The 21,876-nt window shown below is 37.2% G+C and overlaps 2 protein-coding genes across 3 annotated transcripts in view; one reads left to right on the plus strand and one right to left on the minus strand.

Annotated features, from left to right (window-relative positions):
• The window catches only part of slc25a26 (solute carrier family 25 member 26), a 51,499-nt gene extending 44,580 nt beyond the window's left edge, over window positions 1-6,919 (minus strand). For both annotated transcript variants that reach the window (XR_009273465.1, XM_058792081.1), the window contains exons 1-3: window positions 6,746-6,919; window positions 5,467-5,623; window positions 5,110-5,219 (exon numbers count right to left, since the gene is read on the minus strand). Coding sequence is in view for 1 of the 2 variants with exons in the window: in XM_058792081.1 (XP_058648064.1) it covers window positions 5,110-5,219; window positions 5,467-5,623; window positions 6,746-6,778 (300 nt within the window). In the remaining variant the exon portion in view is untranslated. The remainder of the gene's footprint in view (window positions 1-5,109; window positions 5,220-5,466; window positions 5,624-6,745) is intronic.
• Window positions 6,920-8,929: 2,010 nt separating this feature from the next.
• Window positions 8,930-21,863, plus strand: rab7a (RAB7a, member RAS oncogene family). The gene is made up of 6 exons (XM_058790879.1): window positions 8,930-9,255; window positions 14,287-14,349; window positions 15,766-15,892; window positions 16,662-16,880; window positions 18,755-18,883; window positions 19,766-21,863. Exons 2-6 carry the CDS (start codon window positions 14,297-14,299, stop codon window positions 19,859-19,861), a joined length of 624 nt encoding a protein of 207 aa, XP_058646862.1. The 5' UTR covers window positions 8,930-9,255; window positions 14,287-14,296; the 3' UTR covers window positions 19,862-21,863.
• Window positions 21,864-21,876: the final 13 nt, after the last annotated feature.

Consider the following 21,876-nt stretch of genomic DNA (forward strand, 5'->3'; position numbering starts at 1 on the left):
TTCCCACAGACAAAAACAAACCTGCGGAGAAACCTGTTGTCATCACTGCTTCGCAATTAACGTTTTTGATAAAATTGCAACTGAGAAGCTACATGAAATTTTTCATTTGCAAGGAGTTAAACAGCTGTTTTTGAAGCTGTTAAACTTACAGCATTGCTATTTGTAAAGATGCTGCTGCTGAACACTTTCGATAACTCATCAGCTGTATTTCTTACATATAGAAACCTTTTATATAGTTGTGTGAAGAGACAAGCTGGACTTAAGGGAGACTGGTAAAAGTGTATAAAGAGAGGATAAAGTTTCCAGACAATTAAAATCTTTCTGGTTGCAGATGGGAGGCTGTCACATGTGATGCTACAAAGGCATCTGAATCCCTGAGCTTAAAGTCCTGGATCCACATTGCGTTTGATTAGTGTGCTAGTGTTAACCTTAAAGTGTCAACTAGATAACTATGACAGTACATCAGTGGCAAAGATTCTGGAAAAGTACTGGGGAAATGTACAAAGTAATAGGAAATACTCAAAGTGATTATTGCACAAACAAGAAACAAATTTGACTGATGCAAAATTGGGCCAGAAAACTCCAAATCCAAATTTTAAACTAACAGCTCAAATCATCTCCAGTTAGAAAACCTATTAATGAGAAGTTGTATAATGGCAGGAGTTATGTAAGTAAGATGACTTTGTCTTCTGCTCCAGACGGCCTGAGGGGAAGACTTTCATGGTTAAGCTCCAGGATTACAGGCTTTGAACGGGGCAACGTGTACCCACAACACACTGGGATTCAGCTGAGGCTCTGCTGTTAAAATCCTCCTTTTGAAGTGTGCAAATCCTGCTGCACCAGGCAAAGGGTTATCAACAGTCCTGACTTCAACTTCACCTCATATTCACGATACAGTCAAACCAAAATTTCTCACATTATCACAGTTTATTTGCGATAGTTTAGAAAATGGTAATAAAATATGACAAGAACTCAAGAGTTAAACTGTTTCGGAACAAATTCATCTTGATAATGTCAGATAACTTTGATAGAAAGGTATGTAATGAATTAGGCAGAATAGCTGTCAGCTGTTTAATTCAAGTACACAATTAGATAATACCAATTTAGGTCAACCAAGCAATGTTTAATTTTGTTCAGTTTGTGGTGTAAAATAGCAATTAAAGAAAAAACGCTTAAGCAAAAATTGGTCAGATCAAAGTGTCACGATCTGTGTGGGGAGGAACGAGGAGACGAGGAGTACACGAAACAATCTTTATTGAAGTCCATAAACAGGGAACATCCAACACTGGGAAACACACGAACTGAGCAAGTAGACCCGACAAACATAAATTGAATGGACTGGAGCTTAAGAACACATGACAATAAGGGGAAAACGAGACACACCTGGAATCAAATCAACAATCAACGGGAGACAGAAACTGGGTCACGGAGCACATGGGGAGCAAAAACACAACACAGACAGGTCCATAATCCTGACATTATGCCCCCTCCCAGAAGGTGCGTCCTCGCACCGTAGATACAACATGGGGAGGGACAGGTGGGAACTTGGGAGGCGGCTCAGGAGGAGGACGGACACCCGGGAGGGGGCCGGCAGACAGAGTCCAAGGGGGTGACGAAGGAGGGAAGAGCCAGGGAGGAAACAGGAGGGACCCGGAGCAGGAGGAGCACAGCAGGACCCAGGCCACAGCCTTGATGACGGCCATGGAGGAGGAATGGCTGATGACTCCAGGGGGCCGACCAGCGGCGGCGGAGCAGGTGGTGGAGGAGCCCGAGGCAGAGACAGAGACAGAGAGCCGAAGAGCAAGGGCGATGGGGAGGATCCAGAGGGCCCAGGCGAAGCAGATGGCGCCAGCAACCGAGGTGGAGGCGGGGATCCAGAGGGCCGCGGTGAAGCCGGAGCGACAGAGGACTGAGGAGGAGCCGAAGGGATGGAGGAGCCTGACGGAGCCGGAGGGACAGAGACGAGGCGCAGCCAGAGGAGTGGAGTCCCGAGGCGCAGTATGGTCGACGCCAGACCAAGGCGGAGCCGGAAGGGATGAGGGAGCCCAGTGGAGCCAGTGGACCGATGGGCCACAGCGGTGAGGAGGGAGCTAGGAGCCATGGTAGAGCCGACGGGTCGAGGCGGAGTCCGGGCCTCGGAGGCGGAGTCAAGGGATACTCCAGCCACGGCGACGCTGGAGGACGGCAGTCCCGCGGGGATCGCACCGCACAGATGGTGGGCTGAGGGCGAGCAGAGGGGCTGGCAGACAACAGCAGAGGAGGAGGCAGGAGCGGGTGGGAGGGCGGGCATTTGTGAGCCTCTGAGCTTTCAGGGCTTGACTCAGGAACGGGAGCCCACTCAGGGCTGGACGTGGAAACAGGGAAGCAAACAACAAAGGGCTCTGAGGGAGGAGGGGGGGAGAGGAAGCAGGTCAGCCTCCCAGTCTATCAGGTCCTTTTCTGCCTCTCCTCTACCCAGGTCCAAAACAAGCTCACCCTCAGTCACGGTGCAGGGGCGGAGCTCCTCTCCGTGCTCACACCGTCCGTGGCATTCTCCCTCGTGGCAGGCGTTGTTGTCGGCTCACACACCTTGACTGACGTCATCAGCGGCTCTGGCTCAGTGGCGATCCTCAGCACTGTCGCTCCGTGCGGCGATGGCTCGTCGGTCACGGCGGGCTCTGGCTCTACGTCAGCGGGGAGATGGTGGGCTGGGCACTGGGTCGGGAGTGGAACTGGCGAGATTCTCGCCAGTGTCCACTCCACAAAGGCGGCGAAATTCGCTCGAGGACCATCTTCGGATGACAGCGCTCTGCATGAGATGTTTAAACTGGCATCGTAGAACGCACAGAGTCGTCCAGGTAGCTGGTTAGAGCAGCAAGGACCAGGAACAGTCTAGTATGGCCCTCGAGCGATCTCTTCCCCTGCTCCAGTAGGAGGAGGAGGTATTCCAGAAGTGAGAGGGGATTCATGGAACACACAATGGAAACAATAGCACTTAGAGAAAACGGGAAACAAAAACGGAGGGTAGACACACGGAGGTAACTGTTTCGGTCGGGTCTTCTGTCACAATCTGTGCGGGGAGGAATGAGGAGACGAGGAGTACACGAAACAATCTTTAATGAAGTCCATAAACAGGGTACATCCAACACTGGGAAACACACGAACTGAGCAAGTAGACCCGACAGACATAAACTGAATGGACTGGGGCTTAAGAACACATGACAATCAGGGGAAAACGAGACACACCTGGAATCAAATCAACACAATCAACGAGCGACAGAAACTGGGTCACGGAGCACATGGGGAGCAAAACACAACACAGACAGGTCCATATTCCTGACACAAAGTGTAATTTGTAAAATTTGAATCAATTTTCCTGCTAGTCCACTGTATGAAGAATTTTTGGGTATAATATGTCACAGTTTACTTTATTTTGCCATCCTCACTTACATAAATGAACTATAGTGTCTTGGACCCACTAGTTTAAAAAAATAAAGAAATAAAATAAAATATTACAAAAATTATTTGGTGTCTGAATAATTTTTGGTTTGACTGTATCTTGGGTATTGGTGAAAGCTGCTTTTTTCACTTATTGTTTAATGGCTGTGATTAACATGTAATGATAGATGCTCTATAATTTTCCAAGCAAAAAGCCACTTTTCACCCAGAGTGTCTTCTTCACTAAGAAGTAGATGGAATAACAGTTGGTTATTTTAAGTGGTAATAATCGACCCAATTACAACATTTATTGTTATATACTGTCACTTGAAATTGGAAACTACAGCTGCGTATGGAGAGGAATGGAATGGTGATGTATTAGTAGGCCCTTGTGTGGAATTTCTACTCTAATGAGGTCGAAGAAATCTGCTGCTAAATTCTGCTGAATAGATTTAAATATGATAAATTATGTTAAACAGAGCTGAGAGGACTGAAATCTAATGAGTGGACATTCCAAACTGATTCCAAAAGACATTTAAATTTTTTAAAGCATGTAAATTCTCTGACCAAGAAAAAAAAAAAAACTCCATAAAAGCACACTTCTTATCTTTTCGACTATTTCAAATTTTTGAAAGAAACTGCTATTTTTGCTCACAACTTTTATTTTATGCATGAAAGTATGTACACTAACGTTCAAATGTTTGTGGTTGGTAAGATTTCTTATTTATTTATTATTTTTGGGATCAAAAATACAGTAAAAACTGTGAAATGGGCTAAGCTGAATTTTCAGTTTTCAGTGTGACATGATCTTTTACAAATCATTCTAATACGTTGATTTGGTGCTCAAGACATTTCTTATTAATAATGTTTTTTTCAAGATTCAGGATGAATAATTTAATGCATACTTGCTGAATAAAAGTATGTATTTCTTTAAAAACAATTGTGACAGTCATTGTACACTTTCATCTTTTTTTTTAAAATAACCAACCCTCTTATGAAAATCTCATGTTCTTTTGAGGGACGAAGGCTATTTCATACACTACTGTCCTGAAAGAATAAAGCAAACTGGATCTAGAGAAGTGGGCGACCCTGAGACACGACAAATAAATGTCTTTACTGCAATTTTTAATCAATTAAATCTATCCTTGAGGAACAAAAGTATTAAATTCATTAAAAAACAAACAAACAAACAAAAAATGTCAAAGTGGTTCCAAACTTTTGAATCATAGTTTTTAATTGCAGTACATTTTAAGGTGGAGTGTCCAGTAAGGAACAATAAAACAGCAAACTTTTTGCTTCTGTGTTGGATCATTTTTGTGACATGAGCTGAACTGCATTGCTTCGAGCATACAGAGTTTCACTAGCAGAGGAAATGAAGGTGCTCTTTACAGCTCCAAATCCTCCAAAATCTCCCTTGACAAAACTGCAAGACTCCTCTCTATAAAAACAGCTATGTCAATAGACAACAATAAGATCCTATTTGGCCAGCTAGTGGGAAAAAACAGGGTCGTCTGTGACCTGGCTCCTAACCCAGAGCAAAAAACAGCCAACAAAACCCACATTCTAAGCTTTCTGTATATTTGTCTGTGAAACAGACATACTGTTCATTTGGGCTGCAATGGGTAAGTAATGATGATAAATACAAAGGACATAACAACAGGAAAGAAAGAAGAAGAATAACAGGACACCTACAATTTCTCCTAGTGAAGCGGCCAGCATGTGAGTGAAGGGGGCCAAGTTTGTAGCACTGTAACCAGTGAATAACGACTTGGTGCTTTCATAGGTGACAAAGAATGCAGCAGCTGGAACCAAGAAGAAACACTTTATTTGAGGCAAACTATTCAAATAGCATGCACTTTCTAAAATGTGCGTATGTATTTGTAGGCATATTCTGAGAGCTAGTGATTCCAGCAATTCTGGTTTAAATATGCTATTTATCATAATTAGAAGTCCTTGCAGCATGCAGTTATAATAATCTTCCAAAGAGTTAAAGTAACCTTTTAAACATGCAGCCATTTTTCATGTTTATAATAAGGTATTTAAACTTACCATTGGGAAAGGAGCCTATAGCAGCTGACGGGACCCCTGCATAGATCCCTCGGAAACCTCCCGCCTTGTAGAAGCCCTGCTGGCTCTGTAACCTTGTCTTTATGGTGTCCAGAGGGAAGAGAGTGAGATCTACACACATTCCCGCACAACCGCCTGCCTACAGGATGAAGAGCAATGATAATTGTTTTAATACATCATTATATATACCAGTACAGTATAATAAAATGCTTTAATTATTTAAGAAGAAGAAGCTTTAAGAAGAAAAAGAGTCAGATTTCCTGTTCTGCTTAATATGGCTACTAAAACATGAAGCGGAGATATAGAATACCACTTTTTATATAATTCATTATTCATTATGATTGCCCCATTTTTCACCCACTGTGTTTTTAGAGCATTTCTGACTAACAATATGCAATACTGTACATATGGATCTGCGAAAAAAACCCTTTTTCCAATCCAATGCTAGAGAGTGAAAACTCTATGATTTAATTATTATTACTCAAAGAAAAGAAAAAAAAAGTTTGAAGCTAAGTTGGTCCTGTTTTGGACAAGCTGAAGCTGTCAATTACATGAAGCACCACTGACTGTTTTATTATTATTATTATGAAGCACTATAGCCCAATAAATTCATATTTAGGATGTAGAAACGAAGGGAAAGAAGAGTATTTTCTCTAAAAATGATAAAAGTATAAAAAAGAAAGAAAGAAAAGAAAAGAAAAGAAAAAAACTAAATGAGACAAAACAATTGCCTGGACAAAGAAATCATAAATAAAAATAATAATTATTATTATTATAATTGATTAACAAATTCATATTTGAGAAACAAAGGGAAATAATATTATGTTTTTTTTTTTATTTCTTTATAAACTACAAAGATTAAATACTAAAACAATGCAAAACTAAATAACAACAACAAAACAACACTACTACTACTACTAACAACAACAACAATAATAATAAATTAGATGTGGGTGTTGTTTATTTGCTGATCACAGCAGACAATTTTTTATTTTTTATGAAGACTTTTATTTTCGTCATTACTTTAATATCAGTCATGTCCGTCATCATACCCATGATCAAAATTGCTTTCAAAAGGACTAGTCTGAGATGACTGAAACAAGAAAGCATCAGATAGAGTGTACACTGACACGTTAGCATGAAAAAACTGTTACTATATTACATTATACTGTATTTATTTCATATGCAGAATTAATGTCATGAGGAAGGATGCCTACGATTTTGCTTTTAGCACGTGTAATAGACATAAAATGTGCATTACCACAAGGGAGGCTGTGAACTCTCGACTGTCCATATAGTACGCGAGGACTTCGGCATTAAGCAGGTGACATTGTGAAGTGGTTGATCTTTGACACTCTATGAAGGAACTATCGCACGCTCTTCACGGGCGCCGCCATGTTTAAGGCGGGCGTTTCCACGGACCTCACGTGATGACAACAACAGCGCTCTTCATTCTCAGCAGAACAGCAGAAGAATATCAATTTATTTTCGACGTTTTTTCCCCCTCCTTTTAACTATTTTCTAAATAAAACATTTTCTAATCTTACATCGCTATTTAATTGTGTACATTTATTATTATTATTATTATTATTATTATTTAAAGGCAAATGACAGTAACTTTAAATTGGCTGCTCTTAGAAACTTTAATCTGCCTCCCTGTTCTGAGATTTGGAGTCTGGTTTTGGATTTAGAATGGTTTGATTTAGAATTAAATGCTCAAAATAAAACCCAGTAAAGCATCATAATAGGTCCAGCAGGGGGAACTATTATTCCATCAAGGTTCCAATTACACGAAGACAAAACTATCAATTTTATATAAAATATATAAAATTAAACAATGAAATGTTGTACACAGTACAATAGGATTTAATTGTGATGAAGTGAAATAAAATTAGCATGTTGTGTTCACGTGCCGTTTCAATTAAATTAATTTTTTTACACTACACTACAACATTTTACCACAATATTTTAGCTTATATGTGTACAATGAATGGGAATCGCACAGAAATAAGTTAAATAACGCACATATTAAATCATAACAGGGTCATTCTTCATTTGCGGTGGCAAGTGGTGTCCCTCTACTTTACAACAGTTGAAATAAACTTTAAATACCAATAAATTATAAAATGTTTGCATGTTTGTATTCTGTAGGGTAAACACAATTTGTGCACTATTAATAGTTACATTTTTGTTTTAAAATACATATTTAATTGAGATTGCATTTGTAAAAAAAATATGGATGTTCCCGCCATACCTCAGAGAGGTATCATGGAATGTAATCGCAACAATATAACATTTTAACACAAATAAAGTGGTTATATTGTTAATATAGATTTTATTTAACATGTAAAATTTTATTAAATGTTTTAAAAAATACATATTTTGTTATATTTAAGAAAAAAGTTGTGTCCCCCAAATTCATGTCTGTGGTGTTACCACAATGGATTTCGCCCCTTTAAGAAAAGTGGGAATGCTATTTGAACTACTTCCTGTGTGTAAAGGTTACTGCAGGTGCTGGCTGATCTGAGAGGTGCATGGGGAATACATTCTGTCTTATTAATTTTCTTAAGTTTAGCTAAATTTCATGTGTCACACTTTATTGGTGTCTGTGGTGTTATGTTGATAACTTGCAGATTTTACATATTTTAATCAAAATTTTGATAAATACATACTTATTAATATTTCCAAAATGTCCTCTGATCTTGAAATCATCATGATGGCAGCCTCCATTTTAGAAAAGTCTAGATTTATGCCGATTTGTCTGTGGTGTTACTGTCTTTTCTTGTAACACCACAGAGCTTATAGTAACTTGCAATATAAAGTCTGTGGTGTTATAATTACATATGTGGTGTTACTTCAAAATGACATAGACATGAGTGGCTTGAAATGATTTAAAAATCAAAATGTTCTTAAGCTTTTATTTTAATGGATATAGCATATTAAACTAATTTTAAATGCATAGCAATATATTTTATTAGGAAAAAACAAACAAGCATTTTTACAAATTCTGCCTCTCATTTGCCACCTCAATTGAAGAATGACCCAACAGCATTATTTGGTTGGGGCAAATTCTCACATTTTATTGGGATTTGTGACATGTAGCCTAAATCTGATCATTTAAAAATAATTACACATTATTATAGAAGCCCATTTCAGCCACATGAGAAGAAAAACAATCGAAGTTACAATTATGACATAAAACTTTTCATATGCTAAGATATAATTACTCAATAAAAGTCATTGTGACTTTTATGTGATGATTTTTTTGAAGTGGTGGACATGGGCTTACATTTTTTGTAGTCGATAAAAAATTCTGTCTCTATACAAAAAAAAAAAAAAAAAAAACGAGACTTAAAAATACCCTAAAAGTGTGATAAACCCGTCTTCAGAAGAGGGTCCGCTTTTAGGGCGTGTCTTCTGGGGCCTGCGCGATGACGTCGCCTGCGTGATGACATCGCTGGCTTCCACAGGGTTGTTTTGGAGGAAGTTAAAGCAGATCCCGAAACAGAAAGAGAAAAAAAGACCCGTCATTTAACAGGGGGGGCAATAACGGTAACAGCACCCGTATCGGTATCCCCGATTCCGGATTAGTTCACTCACACACTGGCCTAAGCGATCCAGTGTTCCGCTGGCGACAGGGGCTGAAGTTATTGTTTGTTTTCTTCATAAACATCAGGCTTGTGTAAGGGCACGGTAGCAATTTAGCTCACAGGCTACACCACAGCACTAATACAGACTGATATTTGCTAGATCTCCTGCTTTATAAACCAGGTGAGTTGTAAAATCAATATGTGTGCTTGTACATGTTTAATCCAGAGACTGGTCGTGGATTTGTTAAGAGCGATGGTGTGACTGAAATGTAAGCTAACTAAACTGACGTTAGCAAACGAACTCATTTGTTTTGCTGTTAAAGGACATTGAGATGCTTTAATAATCGTTTATCTGTGTATAAGCTTCCTTTCTGGTTAAAACCAGGCATTTACTTACGCTGTGATGTTGGTTTGTCCCTGTTCAGGCCCTGAATAATCAGGTGTTTCTAGTTACCCTGACAGGCCTGACAGTCGCGCTGGATTGTGTCGTTATACATCTGCATTTAATTTTAAACGCCTAGCTCGTTGTCTTGAGCTAATATACATAAGACGACATTTTTATTCAATGCCTCTAACACAGTAACAATCGATCAGCTATGGATTTCACAGCGCCGTCTTGCTTTTATTTGAAAACAGATGATTGCACAACCAGCAGCCGCATCAAATACATTCACTTTCTGCTTGTGTTTACAGCACACTGAAACAGGTGTGGAGTATTGCGAAACGAGCCGTTTTAAATAAACAACCATTTACAATAAGGCTAAAGCCTCCATTACACTATAACGCCTTTATTGTTCAAAAGCAGCGTCAATGTATAAGACGCGCGTGATTTGTCAGTACGAGTACGCACTTGATTATTTGTTGCGGTGTGTTGTTGAAATGGATGGCATTCTGCTGTTCTCATGCATGCTAAAGGAAAGTGCTCTACCATGTGATCCGACTTTACCGAGTGTCATGGGTTCCAGATTAAATATGGAGTCGTAAAACTGTTGGCAGTCGTGGGCTGTGTCTCAAAATCTAGCGAGCTCCCTATCTAAACAGTTCAGAATAGTATACTAATCGTACTATACAGTATATGCAGTACGTAGTATGTAATTTGCACACGTTATGGTCTTACACAAAAGTCAAAACAAGGAGCTTCTATTGGTCGTTATGACAAATTTGCATTACCTGGTGAACCATACAAAAAACTTCCAAATTACATATATTCTTATTAAAATGATTGGAATTCATCAGCGGAAATTAAGCAGACTACGGTAAATATAATCACACCACATTGTAAATGCATGATTTTTTTTATTATTATTTTATTTTATTTTTTTGGTCAGTTTGTACTTTTAATTATTTTTGCAGTTGCCCTTAATATGTCATAGGAACATCAAGGTCATGCTGACATTATAGATGTACGGTTGTATATCTGAGAATGTATTTATACTTCAAGATAAAGCTGCAGCCACATTTACTGTATACCAACGTTACAATTTTCAGTAGAAATCCAGTAATTTCATGTGAGGTCGAAAGATTTTCCCACTCCGATTTAACAACGGGTTGACTGACAGAAAGCTGCCTGGTTTACAAAAAAATTGGGTTACATCCGTTTTAATTTCCGATTGCTGAATTAAACAATTTAAACTGAATTAATCAGGTTCAGCAGCATGTTGAAAGTAACACCAATGAAAGCTAGGCTGTAAGGAATAGACTTGCCATGCACTGTATAAAGGTCCTAGATCATTGGTCTCAAACTCAATTCCTGGAGGGCCACAGCTCTGCACAGTTTAGCTCCAACCCTAATCAAACACAATCAAGGTCTTCAGGATCACTAGAAACTTCCAAGCAGGTGTGATTTGGAGCTGGTTGGAGCTAAACTCTGCAGAGCTGTGGCCCTCCAGGAATTGAGTTCGAGACCACTGTCGTAGATCATGTCAACTTTTAAAACAGTTTTATGGACTTTTTGTCCACTGAAAGTTTTTTTCAGAGAGACATTTTGTCAACTCCGCAGTCGGAATGTTGTACACTCAATGCACTGTACTTCTACCTTCACAGTCTCGTTTTCACTTCTTGTCAAAAATTAAATATGGCGCTACCCTGACTAAGGTCTATGTGATAAAGCTGTGGTGATGATGAAGCATCCTATCTAACATGTTGTGTTGCCTAATACAACATTATGTGAGCTAGAATTCATTTTGGGCATCCAAGTCTTGTTCCTAGTAAAAGAAAAAAAAAAAAAAATGCTGCACATGCCTTTGATGCCCAAATATGCAGCCTAGGTATGCAGGCAGCTTGTTAGGTTTTGAGACAGAGCCGAACTGTCATGAAGATGAACCATAAAGAGGCTTAAAGACTTTATAGTGATTTTATGTGTAATATGGGCTGGCCAGGGTATACATGAGATTACTTCATTTCAACCTTGCTGTGTTTCAACCATAGTGTTGAAACGTCAGACGGTCAGAGGAAAGACATCAGCAGTTTTTCAATATCCTGGTTATTTTCAGGGATTTCCCTGTCTTTCCATTTATTTCTTTAGTTTATTGGCAATTACATCTTTTCTTAATGGTTGTGTAGTATTACAGAAATAATGTGATATACTACAATGTCTTTTAAGAGACAGCAAGTGTTCCAGGTAGGTGACTTTGAGTTATGGTGTTTGTGTGGAAGAGCTCTTCAGTCCACTTGTGGATCCTACTGAACCCTGATGAGGGTTTTTCTTTACAGCAGCTTTTTAGTGTTTACTGCTGCTTGAAGTTTAACGTTATATTTTTGTTCACAGTAATTGTAATTCAATGTAAGCCATTATTAAATAAAATCAAGCAATTGTTTCATTCCTGAGGGCCATTTCATGATGCCTTGCTTATTTGGAACCTGAATATTTTTGTCAGTGAACATAAGCTGCTTTCATGTAGGATCAGCATAGTAATAAGAAATGTCTGTTGGATTTTGATATTCATGCTAATTTGGTGTAGAAAGAAGCATTTGTCAAGGTTTGAGCGGGATATGTCAGAAAAGAGTTATTTCTCTCAACTTTTCTGCATTTTAAGTGGGAAAAATTATGCCTTATCTTGATTAAACCTAACAAAATCTCCTGGTTTTTGAACATGCACCATAGACCTTAGTCACAGTAGCGCTATATTTAATTTTTGACAGTAATGAAAACTAGGCTGTGAGAAAAAAGTACAGTGCGTTCAGTGGATTGTACTGTTGTTTAGTAACATACCGATTGTTCAGCTAATGAACCTGACATGACATGGAAAGCCTTGATTTGCACAGACACGCTAAAAACTGTCCTACTGTTCTGAGTTTCAAAATGTAACCTAATAGCGCAACCTTGCAGTTGGGTGCTGATTTCACTACTAAATGAAGGACTAATTACATAATCCACTCCAAATTTGATTTTATCTGCCTGATTTTAGCCCAGTTGTTACATATGTAAATGAGCAGTTAAAAGGTACTAATAGGCCTGTAAGTTTCACCACTTGAACCTATGATCATATGCCATGTCAGTGGTTTTACAAAGTGTTTAATGTAAAAGCTGTTTTATTTTTTTATTTTTTCAACACTGAAACAGCCCCAAAATATGACTCTTAATATAGCAGCTGGATAGGTGGGTAGTATCTTACTGTTGTTTACTCATATTCAGAGATCTATTTTTCCATCTAAATGTTTGCATCCAGATTCTGTTGCCAGTTTGAAACGATTGTTTGCTCTTGTATAAGTCTATAGACTGATTTAGATCAAGAAAGTCAAATTAACTTCTATCATTAGAAGTTTGATATCACTATACCATTTTTATTATAGTAGTAATATGCTTTTTTGATATCCTATCACTGTTTGTCTTTAAACTGTTATATTTGTGACCTTCAAAGTTCAAGTAAAAACACAATGCTTGAGTTAGAGGTGGTCTTGATATGCTCAGCCTCTGTGATGTCTTTGAAGGTGATAAGATTCACATTTTTGAGATAATTGCCGAAAAGAAACATCAAACTTTATCAAACTATTCCATGGATTAAATTGAGGTCATACTACTATTTTGTAAATTTAAGTTAAAACCTATTAAAAATGTTGCTACTGTATTTTTTACAGTAGAATTCCGGCAACCACAGCTGTCAGTTTTTTACCGTAAATTTGACTCCATCTATCCATCTATCCATCTATCCATCTATCCATCTATCCATCTATCTATCTATCTATCTATCTATCTATCTATCTATCTATCTATCTATCTATCTATCTATCTATCTATCTATCTCCTTTGCCATTATTGATCACTGTTTTTTTTAAAACGGTAATAGTTTAATCATTAAAAAAATAAGTATTAGTATTGCCTGGTAAATGTAATCTTTAGCAAATTTGATGTATATTTCCATTTTTCATACTGTACATTATAATATTGTGATGCCTAAATTTACTTTTAGCATTTAAAATAATTTATTTTGTATGTGGCCTCCAGCCTGCAGGAGGCAGTACAACAATTTTAGTCTTTAGCATTTTATTTTAATTTTATTTAGTAAGACAGAATAATATTGAAATTTAATATGGTCAATACGGTTTAATATGGTTATCGGCCGTAATATGGAAAAATTATGACTTAATTAAATTAGTTGTAGTCATCATAATTTATGATCGCGGCATGCTCTGCCATTTAAATGTTGTGAATGGACATGCACCACAATATATTATGTGACCTAAGATCCTCTATTAATGCCAGCTATAGTTTTTTTGGTGATGATTGTTGTTACAGGATGTACTTATTCCATGCAATGCTGTCATTTTGATTTAACTTCCTAAAGTTGATTGATTGAAAGATGGAGAGGTGTTTAGTGAATGGCGTGTTCAAGACCTTTGCTTAAAAAGGGAAGTCTGTGCGTTTAACAGTAGGCGGGCAACATTACATGTTGTCTGTAAGAGCGTTTCTCGTGACTTTGGTAGTTAGAGTGCACATGACCTTTTTGAGAGTGCAAGCAGAATCATGGGTTTTGTCATTGAAACAAAAAAGGCTTTTATAGCACACTTAAAGTGTGTAAGTTCAATCAAATGAGTGATTGTGCTTTTAGCTATAGTAGTTAGCTTACTGCATGCTACAAGGTTCCTGACCTGTCTACATATCATTGTAATAGGCCTGTTTGAGTACAACCAGTTTTGGCTTTCACTTCCTTTTATTCATATGAGTTGTGCTGTTGAAATCTTGATTTCATGCTCTGTGCTTTCTCCTCCCCAGCTGTGACACTATGACATCAAGGAAGAAAGTTCTTCTGAAGGTGATCATTCTTGGAGACTCTGGGTGAGTTTCCACATTCAATGTCCTTGTAATAAAGCCAGGGCTACTGCCACTTTCATTTAGCTTTCAAAGGGATTGTTCAACCCAAAATGAAAATGGTCATTATTTACTCACCCTCAAGTTGTTTCTTTCTTCTGTTGAACACAAAAGAAGATATGTTGGCTATACAAAACAGTTGACGGTAGCTATTGGCTTCCATGGAATTTTATTTTTATTTATTTTTTAAATGTTTTCCATAATATGGAAGTCAGTGGCTGAGTAAATGAAGATTTTTGGGTGAAGTATGCCTTTAAGTGTGAAATTTTAGAGCATTCTGTTAAACAGTAGTATAGTGTTAATAGATTAAATATTTAAATAGATTTGAACCCAATGCAATGTTTCTTGCAGTGCTATATTCAGCAGTGACACTACTAAATATAAAGCAGCATGAGAAAAGCGCTCTTTTGAAACTGCTCGCTGAATCAAAACAAACATGTGACTCACTCACATTTTTGGATGTTTATATGACAAAAAATGAAAGATGTACTTTCACAAAGTTTTATTGTAATAAATGTAAGATATTTCAAATGATTTTTAGAGAAGTCACTTATACTCAGTAAGGCTGGATTTATTTGATCAGGAAAATAATTTAACATGAAAGCTTATATGTGTGTGTATGTGTGTATGTATGCATGTATTCATTTTATATTTATTTTAATTAAACTTTTTGATCATTAGATAAATCCAGTTGCACTAACTGCATTTTTAATTGAAGGCAGGACTGTGATCCATTGCCATTGAGTGCTAAATGAACCGTGTCCCACAGAGATATGCCGCATGTGCATTTAGGTGTTCAGCTCAAAATTGTGTGTAGAAATGTTTGAACGTGCACTATAAATACACAGCTATAAAAACATCCAGTTACACCCTATTACACTCTACCAGTGCACTGTTTGACTGACAGTATAAACTTATGTTTGGATCAGGATCAGAATCAGAATGAGCTTTTATTGCGGAGTATGTTTACACATACAAGGAATTTGTTTTCGTGACCGAAGCTTCCACAGGGCAACAGAATGACAGCGACAGAACAAAAAACACAGATACAACTTATTTAATTAAGTCATAATTTGTGTTTTTTTGTTCAATTAAGATGATTCACTACACACTGGGCATATAAATGTTGTCATGCCAACCACCCAAATACAAAACCTCCTAACAGCCTTTCATTTCATCTTGAGCTTTCCAGATGAGTTTGTGGGTGGGATATAAATTCTCAAGAAAGTAGTTTGTTTCATAAAGGGAATGTAAATTTTGTTATGGCCTGCATTATTAATGTTCGTAGAGTGTTTCATTTGGTATGACTCATAGTTCTGCACAGTCACAAATAGATGTGTTGGTTCTCCAGTTGCTGGTTTAAACATTGTTTTGTCTCAACAGGGTTGGGAAGACATCTCTGATGAACCAGTATGTGAATAAGAAGTTCAGTAATCAGTACAAAGCTACTATAGGAGCAGATTTCCTGACAAAAGAAGTGATGGTTGATGACCGACTTGTCACAATGCAGGTAGAGATGACAGGTTATTGTTCTAAAAGCATGTGATGCTTTGAAATAAAAAATGAAAGCATCTAAAGCACTTTTTCTTTTCCCCATACCAATGTGTGTCATCTCATGATATTAACTAGCTTTACATTTTTCATTTTGTAGACTGAAAGAAGGCTTTAAAGGCTTTATTTGTGATTTCTGTTATCATTTCTTACCCTAATGTCGTTTCAAGCATGTATGACTTTTTATTTCTACTGAGGAACACAAAAATAATAACAATGTCACTGGCATATTGTATGAATCTGTCTGTTTCTAAATCTGTTTTACAATGCATCCTGACGGAATGTTCATATGTGACCCTGGACCACGTCTTAAGTCGCTGACTATTGCTAAATATTTGTAGCAATAGCCAAAAATACATTGTATGGGTCAAAAATTATCGATTTTTCTTTTATGCCAAAAATCATTAGGATATTAAGTAAAGATAATGTTCCATGAAGATATTTTGTAAATTTCTTACCGTAAATGTATCAAAACTTAATTTTTGATTGGTAATATGCATTGCTAAGAACTTCATTTGGACAAATTTAAAAGCGATTTTCTCAATATTTAGATTTTTTTGCACCCTCAGATTCCAGATTTTCAAATAGTTGTATCTCAGCCAAATATGATCAGATCCTAACAAACCATACATCAATGGAAAACAAATGGACACTTAAGACTGTTTTGTGGTCCAGGGTCACATATATGAAAGAAGGTTTATGTGAGTGTTCTGTGTTGTTTCATTCAGATATGGGACACAGCAGGTCAAGAGCGGTTCCAGTCTCTGGGTGTGGCTTTCTACCGTGGTGCCGACTGCTGTGTGCTGGTGTTCGACGTCACTGCCCCAAACACCTTCAAGACACTGGACAGCTGGAGGGATGAGTTTCTCATCCAGGCCAGCCCGCGTGACCCAGAGAACTTCCCCTTTGTGGTGCTGGGCAACAAAATCGATCTGGAGAATAGGCAGGTGGGTGCAATGATTTCTGTCGTAAGGGTACATTGAGATTGACATTTTATACTGTTATTTTAGCATGTTGATCGCACCACATGACTTTAATTTGATAGATAAATGTTTTCAAAATATTTGTAAGAATTAAAGCCGTTGTGTAATTTTTCTGTAATGTAAATAAAAGATAATGACAATCTACTTGATGTTTTCTTTTAACAGATTTTTAATCACCAAGTTGTATCACCCTGACAATTTTGAAAATAAAATAAATTAAAACATGCTCGTCATGTAAAAGGTGTTTTTAAGTCATAAGTCCAATCACACAGTAATACCAGCAAAATTGCCATAAAATTACTGGAACGATTTTACCGGTAAAGCACCATTCACACATCAGTTTCAAAATACTGGTAAATTCTGTGACATCATTAACCAGAAATGACCTCTTAACGGCTGCATCACTGTGTTGTGTTTGTAAACATGGAGGGGTATACTTGGTCAGCGTTTTTGTAAATTTTTATTTTTTCTTTCATTTTTGTGTCAAACATTCACATTTATACAGCTGCTTTTGGCCCAGAGATATTGTATTAGATGACTTCGAACCGATCTACACAGTGTGTCTGCGTCAGAATGTTAAGATTGGCCCAGAGTAGATGTCTTAATTCAGCGTGTTCTGAACTTGTATGTGTTCATACCAGTAATCTCGTTCTGCATTTACACAGACCACATTACTGGTAATGTTACAACTTCTCATACCAGAAAGATAAATTGCTGGAAAGAATTTACCGGTATTTTTTGAGAAGATCCGGTTCACACATGATCTCTTAATGGTAATTTACCGGTAATTTACCAGTAAAGACTATGTGTGAAAGGGGCTATTGTGAGTATGAATTGCATTTTAGAATAAACTAATAGATTGTGAAAAGAAGAAAAAAATGTCATTGACCCAAGTACGTATAGAAATGTGTACGGAATATATTTCAAGATCATGTCACATTCTAAGAGGCCAAGGGAGCTAATTTAGGACCAGCTGCACACTCTCCATACAAGTGTTTAAGCCCCTGAACGTTCAGTGAATGACAACTCAAATAACTTGTGGAGAAAACTTTGTGGAGAGATTTTTCATCTAGCGGGCATAAAAAAAATCAAAAGTTGAAAATTAAAAAAACTGAAAATTACAATTTACAAAAAAAAAACACTTTGCTACGTGTACTGCGTTAAGCTAACTGAGACCAAAAGTGGTTCTTTTAACAATGATTGTTTGTTTTGTTTTTTAAATTTAATTAAATTTTTATTTTTTTTATTTTTTTTTTAACTCCTGTATTTGCATTCATATGTCTGTGAGCATGTATGTGCGTGTGCGTGTGTCATTGTATCTAGGGTTGGGGATGGAAGCATACAACTGAGATAGCATCATAATAGATTGATAACAGATATAAATAGAGTAATAAAAAAATAAAAAAATAAATAAATATATAAATAGAAATGAATAAAGACTAATAATAGAGACAACAAATGTTATTAGCAACAATAATAACTATAATAATGTTAATCATAATGATAATAATAATAATAAAAATAATGATTTCATCAAAATTGTTTGATTTTTAAAACGCAATGCATCGTGAGTCCACTGTTGCTTTAGTAACGAACACAACCTTGATGGGGACATTCTAAAATGCTTAACCTGGCTTAATGGGTTAATTGAGAGTGTTTTTAAAAGACAAAACTCAGTAAACACATTATTAGTAATTCATACTATGTACAGACAAGAAGATGAGCCTATAATAAGAACGCAATGCGTTTTTCTCATGTTTAATATAATGTATATATGACCTTAATCACAGTCTCTGTGAATTTCACATTTTGCTTCTTTCATACATTTTCACCCTCAGGTAACAACCAAGCGGGCACAGGCTTGGTGTCAGAGTAAGAACAACATCCCGTATTTTGAGACCAGTGCAAAGGAGGCCATCAATGTAGAGCAGGCTTTCCAGACCATCGCGCGCAATGCACTCAAACAGGTATGTTTGTTGAAATATGTGTGGCATTTGGTGTGAAAAGTGATGAAGCCCAAAGTATGCTTACGAACAATACACTTGATGCAAATTTCATCATTAGCATAGTATGCACAGTCAAGAATTTTCTAATTGCGCATAAGATGTACACTCTTATGTTATGTATGCGCATAACATTGCTGAGGCCCATTGTTTCTTAGTCGAAAAGAAATCAGTGAGACCGAACAACAACAAACTACTGTAGATGGTAACATCAAAACATTGTGTAACGAGTTAAGAGATACAAGCTCTAGTTTAAACAGATACAACAAGTACGATTTTTAACAGTGATATATAGAAGCCTGTTTCTGCCATGGAATAAAAAAAATTGAAAAAATATTTACAATTACCTTTTTTTGAGTTCCTATCTTGAAATTGTGACTTTTTATTTTTATTTTTTTCTGTTTGAATTCTCAGTTTGCATTTCGCAACTTGTCTTAGTTCTTTTTTTCTCGCAGTTGTGAGTTTACATCTTGAAATTCTGTGGGAAAAAAAATTCTTTTTTTCCTCTGAATTTTGAGTTTACATTTCGCAATAGTTTTTTTCCCCGCCATGGAATAAAAAAAATAGAAAAGATACCGATAATTTATTTTTTATATCTGACATTTTTTTCACACAATTGCAAGAATTCTGAGGTTTTTCCTGTGAATTCTGAGTTTATATCTCACTATTATTAATTTATATCTCAAAATTCAGAATTTTGTAGTTCACATGTCAAGTGCCTATGTTTCTGTCAAATGGAGTATACTTTAAAAGGCTTTGTATTTGGCTGTATGTATATGCTTAGTGTTTGCGTCAAAAGTAAAGTATACTTTGGACTTATCTGTACCCATTTTGTTTATTTTGTAGGAAACCGAAGTGGAGTTATACAACGAGTTCCCTGAGCCAATTAAACTAGACCGGAACGATAGAGCCAAGCCATCAGCAGAGACTTGTAGCTGCTGAGGACCTCCAGGGGGCGCAACGTTTCACCCTCAGCCTCTCTGGCCTTGTCTCTGCCTCACTCCCTCTCTCTCTTGTGTTCTTTCTTTCACCCCCCCCCCCCCCCTCCCCCGTTCTCCTTCCCTCCCCTTTTACTCGATATAATCACTGGCCTTTGTAGACGAGCAGACTTCCTCTCATTCAGTATCCTACACCGTTCTCATTCACAGCCTTAGACACAAACACACACCCACATATGCTCAAGAGGCTCAATCTGACACCCGTTTTCGTACACGAATCCCGACACCTCGCCTCACCCATGTAAAAAGTCCTACTGAAACTCTTCACAACACTTGACTGGCTCTTGAGACTTTTTTATGATCCAGTCCCTCAGTGCAATTGGAATACGTTTGACGTGAACGCTGAAAGATGGGGGGTGTATCAGAGCCGTGCGTTGATACCATAACTACCCGCCATGTTCAACTGCTTCATCATTGTGCTTGAAATAAAATGGCGGCCTGGCGTAAAGCATGCTACATTTGCATCTTAAAGTCGTGAACCTGAAAACGCTCCTCAGTTTGTGAAGTCCCGAAGCACTGGAGGTCTACCACTGCCCCCGCTTTTACATCTGAGAACTGCAGTCAGTTAATCCAGTGTACGCCCAATCGCTGTCCTCAAAATGGAACAGGAAAATATGAATAGCGAACCATGCCATGGGAAATTTAGATACTACATCTAAATGATCTACTATTCATATTATTATGACAATTAGAATTTCTATGTATTTTTTTTTTATCATCAATCCTCAGCATGACCGAATCACCGCGAGTCTGCCATGAACAAGTAGTGGCGTAGACTATCTCTTGTCGTTTTTGTTTTTTCTTTCTTTCATATCTTGCCCGGACTCTACCAGTAGCTCAGGATGGTAGAGAATATAAGTGCTCCGTATCACTCGGATCTTTTCCTGTCTGTTTGTTCATTATTATTGTAATTATTATTATCTGTGTTGCATTCTATTCAAATAAACACACCTAGACGACATTGGGGGGAAAACTGAATTTTTCATGCCATTTAATGAAACAAAATGCACAGCGCATATACATTGTTCAAGATAAATGTATTTCAAAGTAATGGAAATAAAATTAAGTTGTTGAATAAAACTGGTATTTTGTGTGTTTGCTGTACATTGTTATTAAGAAGTGAACTGGAACTATTTGAAAAGAACGAATGAAATGGGTCTACAAATCAGCTATTATAGGTTACATAAATGTTTATTTTCATCGTATAAAAAGGAACAATACACACTACTACAAACTGACTACTTGGCAAATGAGAATTTGGAAAAATTTAGTATTACATTACTTGTTCATCAATGGATCCTCTGCAGTGAATGGGTGCCGTCAGAATGAGAGTTCAAACAGGAGATAAAACATCACAATAATCCACAAATACAGTAATCCACACGTCTCCAGTCCATCAATTAAAGTCTTCTGAAGTGAAAAGCTGCATGTTTGTAATGAACAAAAACCATCAAGACATTTTTAACTTCTCTCAATAATACTGCTTTCTCTGGTGAAAGCCATCTTGTCTGAATCAGGAGAGAAATAAGCACTGTTCACAAGCAAAATCAGTTCTAAATTATGCTGATGGATTTTTTTTGTGAGAGGACAAGTGGGGGTTTTTTCCACTGGAGGAAGCCTTATTACGGATTATGGACTCATATTTTGGCCATAAGTGATGGTTTAATGTTAAAATATCTCAATAATAGTTAATTTGTTTCTTACAAACACGCAGTTTTTCAATTCACCTAATTAAATTGTATGGATTATTGTGATGTTTTTATCGGGTGTTTAAACACTCATTCTGACGGCACCCATTCACTTGCACAGGATCCACTGGTGATCAAGTGATGTAATGCTACATTTCTCAGGATTCGTTCTGATGAAGAAACATCATATACTGTACAGCAATTTTTCAGTTTTGGGTGAATTACTACTTTAACAAACATTTTTAGGCATGTCAAGGTGCATTTTCAATCT

The sequence above is a fragment of the Onychostoma macrolepis genome, chromosome 11 (assembly GCF_012432095.1).
Source record: "Onychostoma macrolepis isolate SWU-2019 chromosome 11, ASM1243209v1, whole genome shotgun sequence".
Classification (NCBI taxonomy): domain Eukaryota; kingdom Metazoa; phylum Chordata; class Actinopteri; order Cypriniformes; family Cyprinidae; genus Onychostoma; species Onychostoma macrolepis.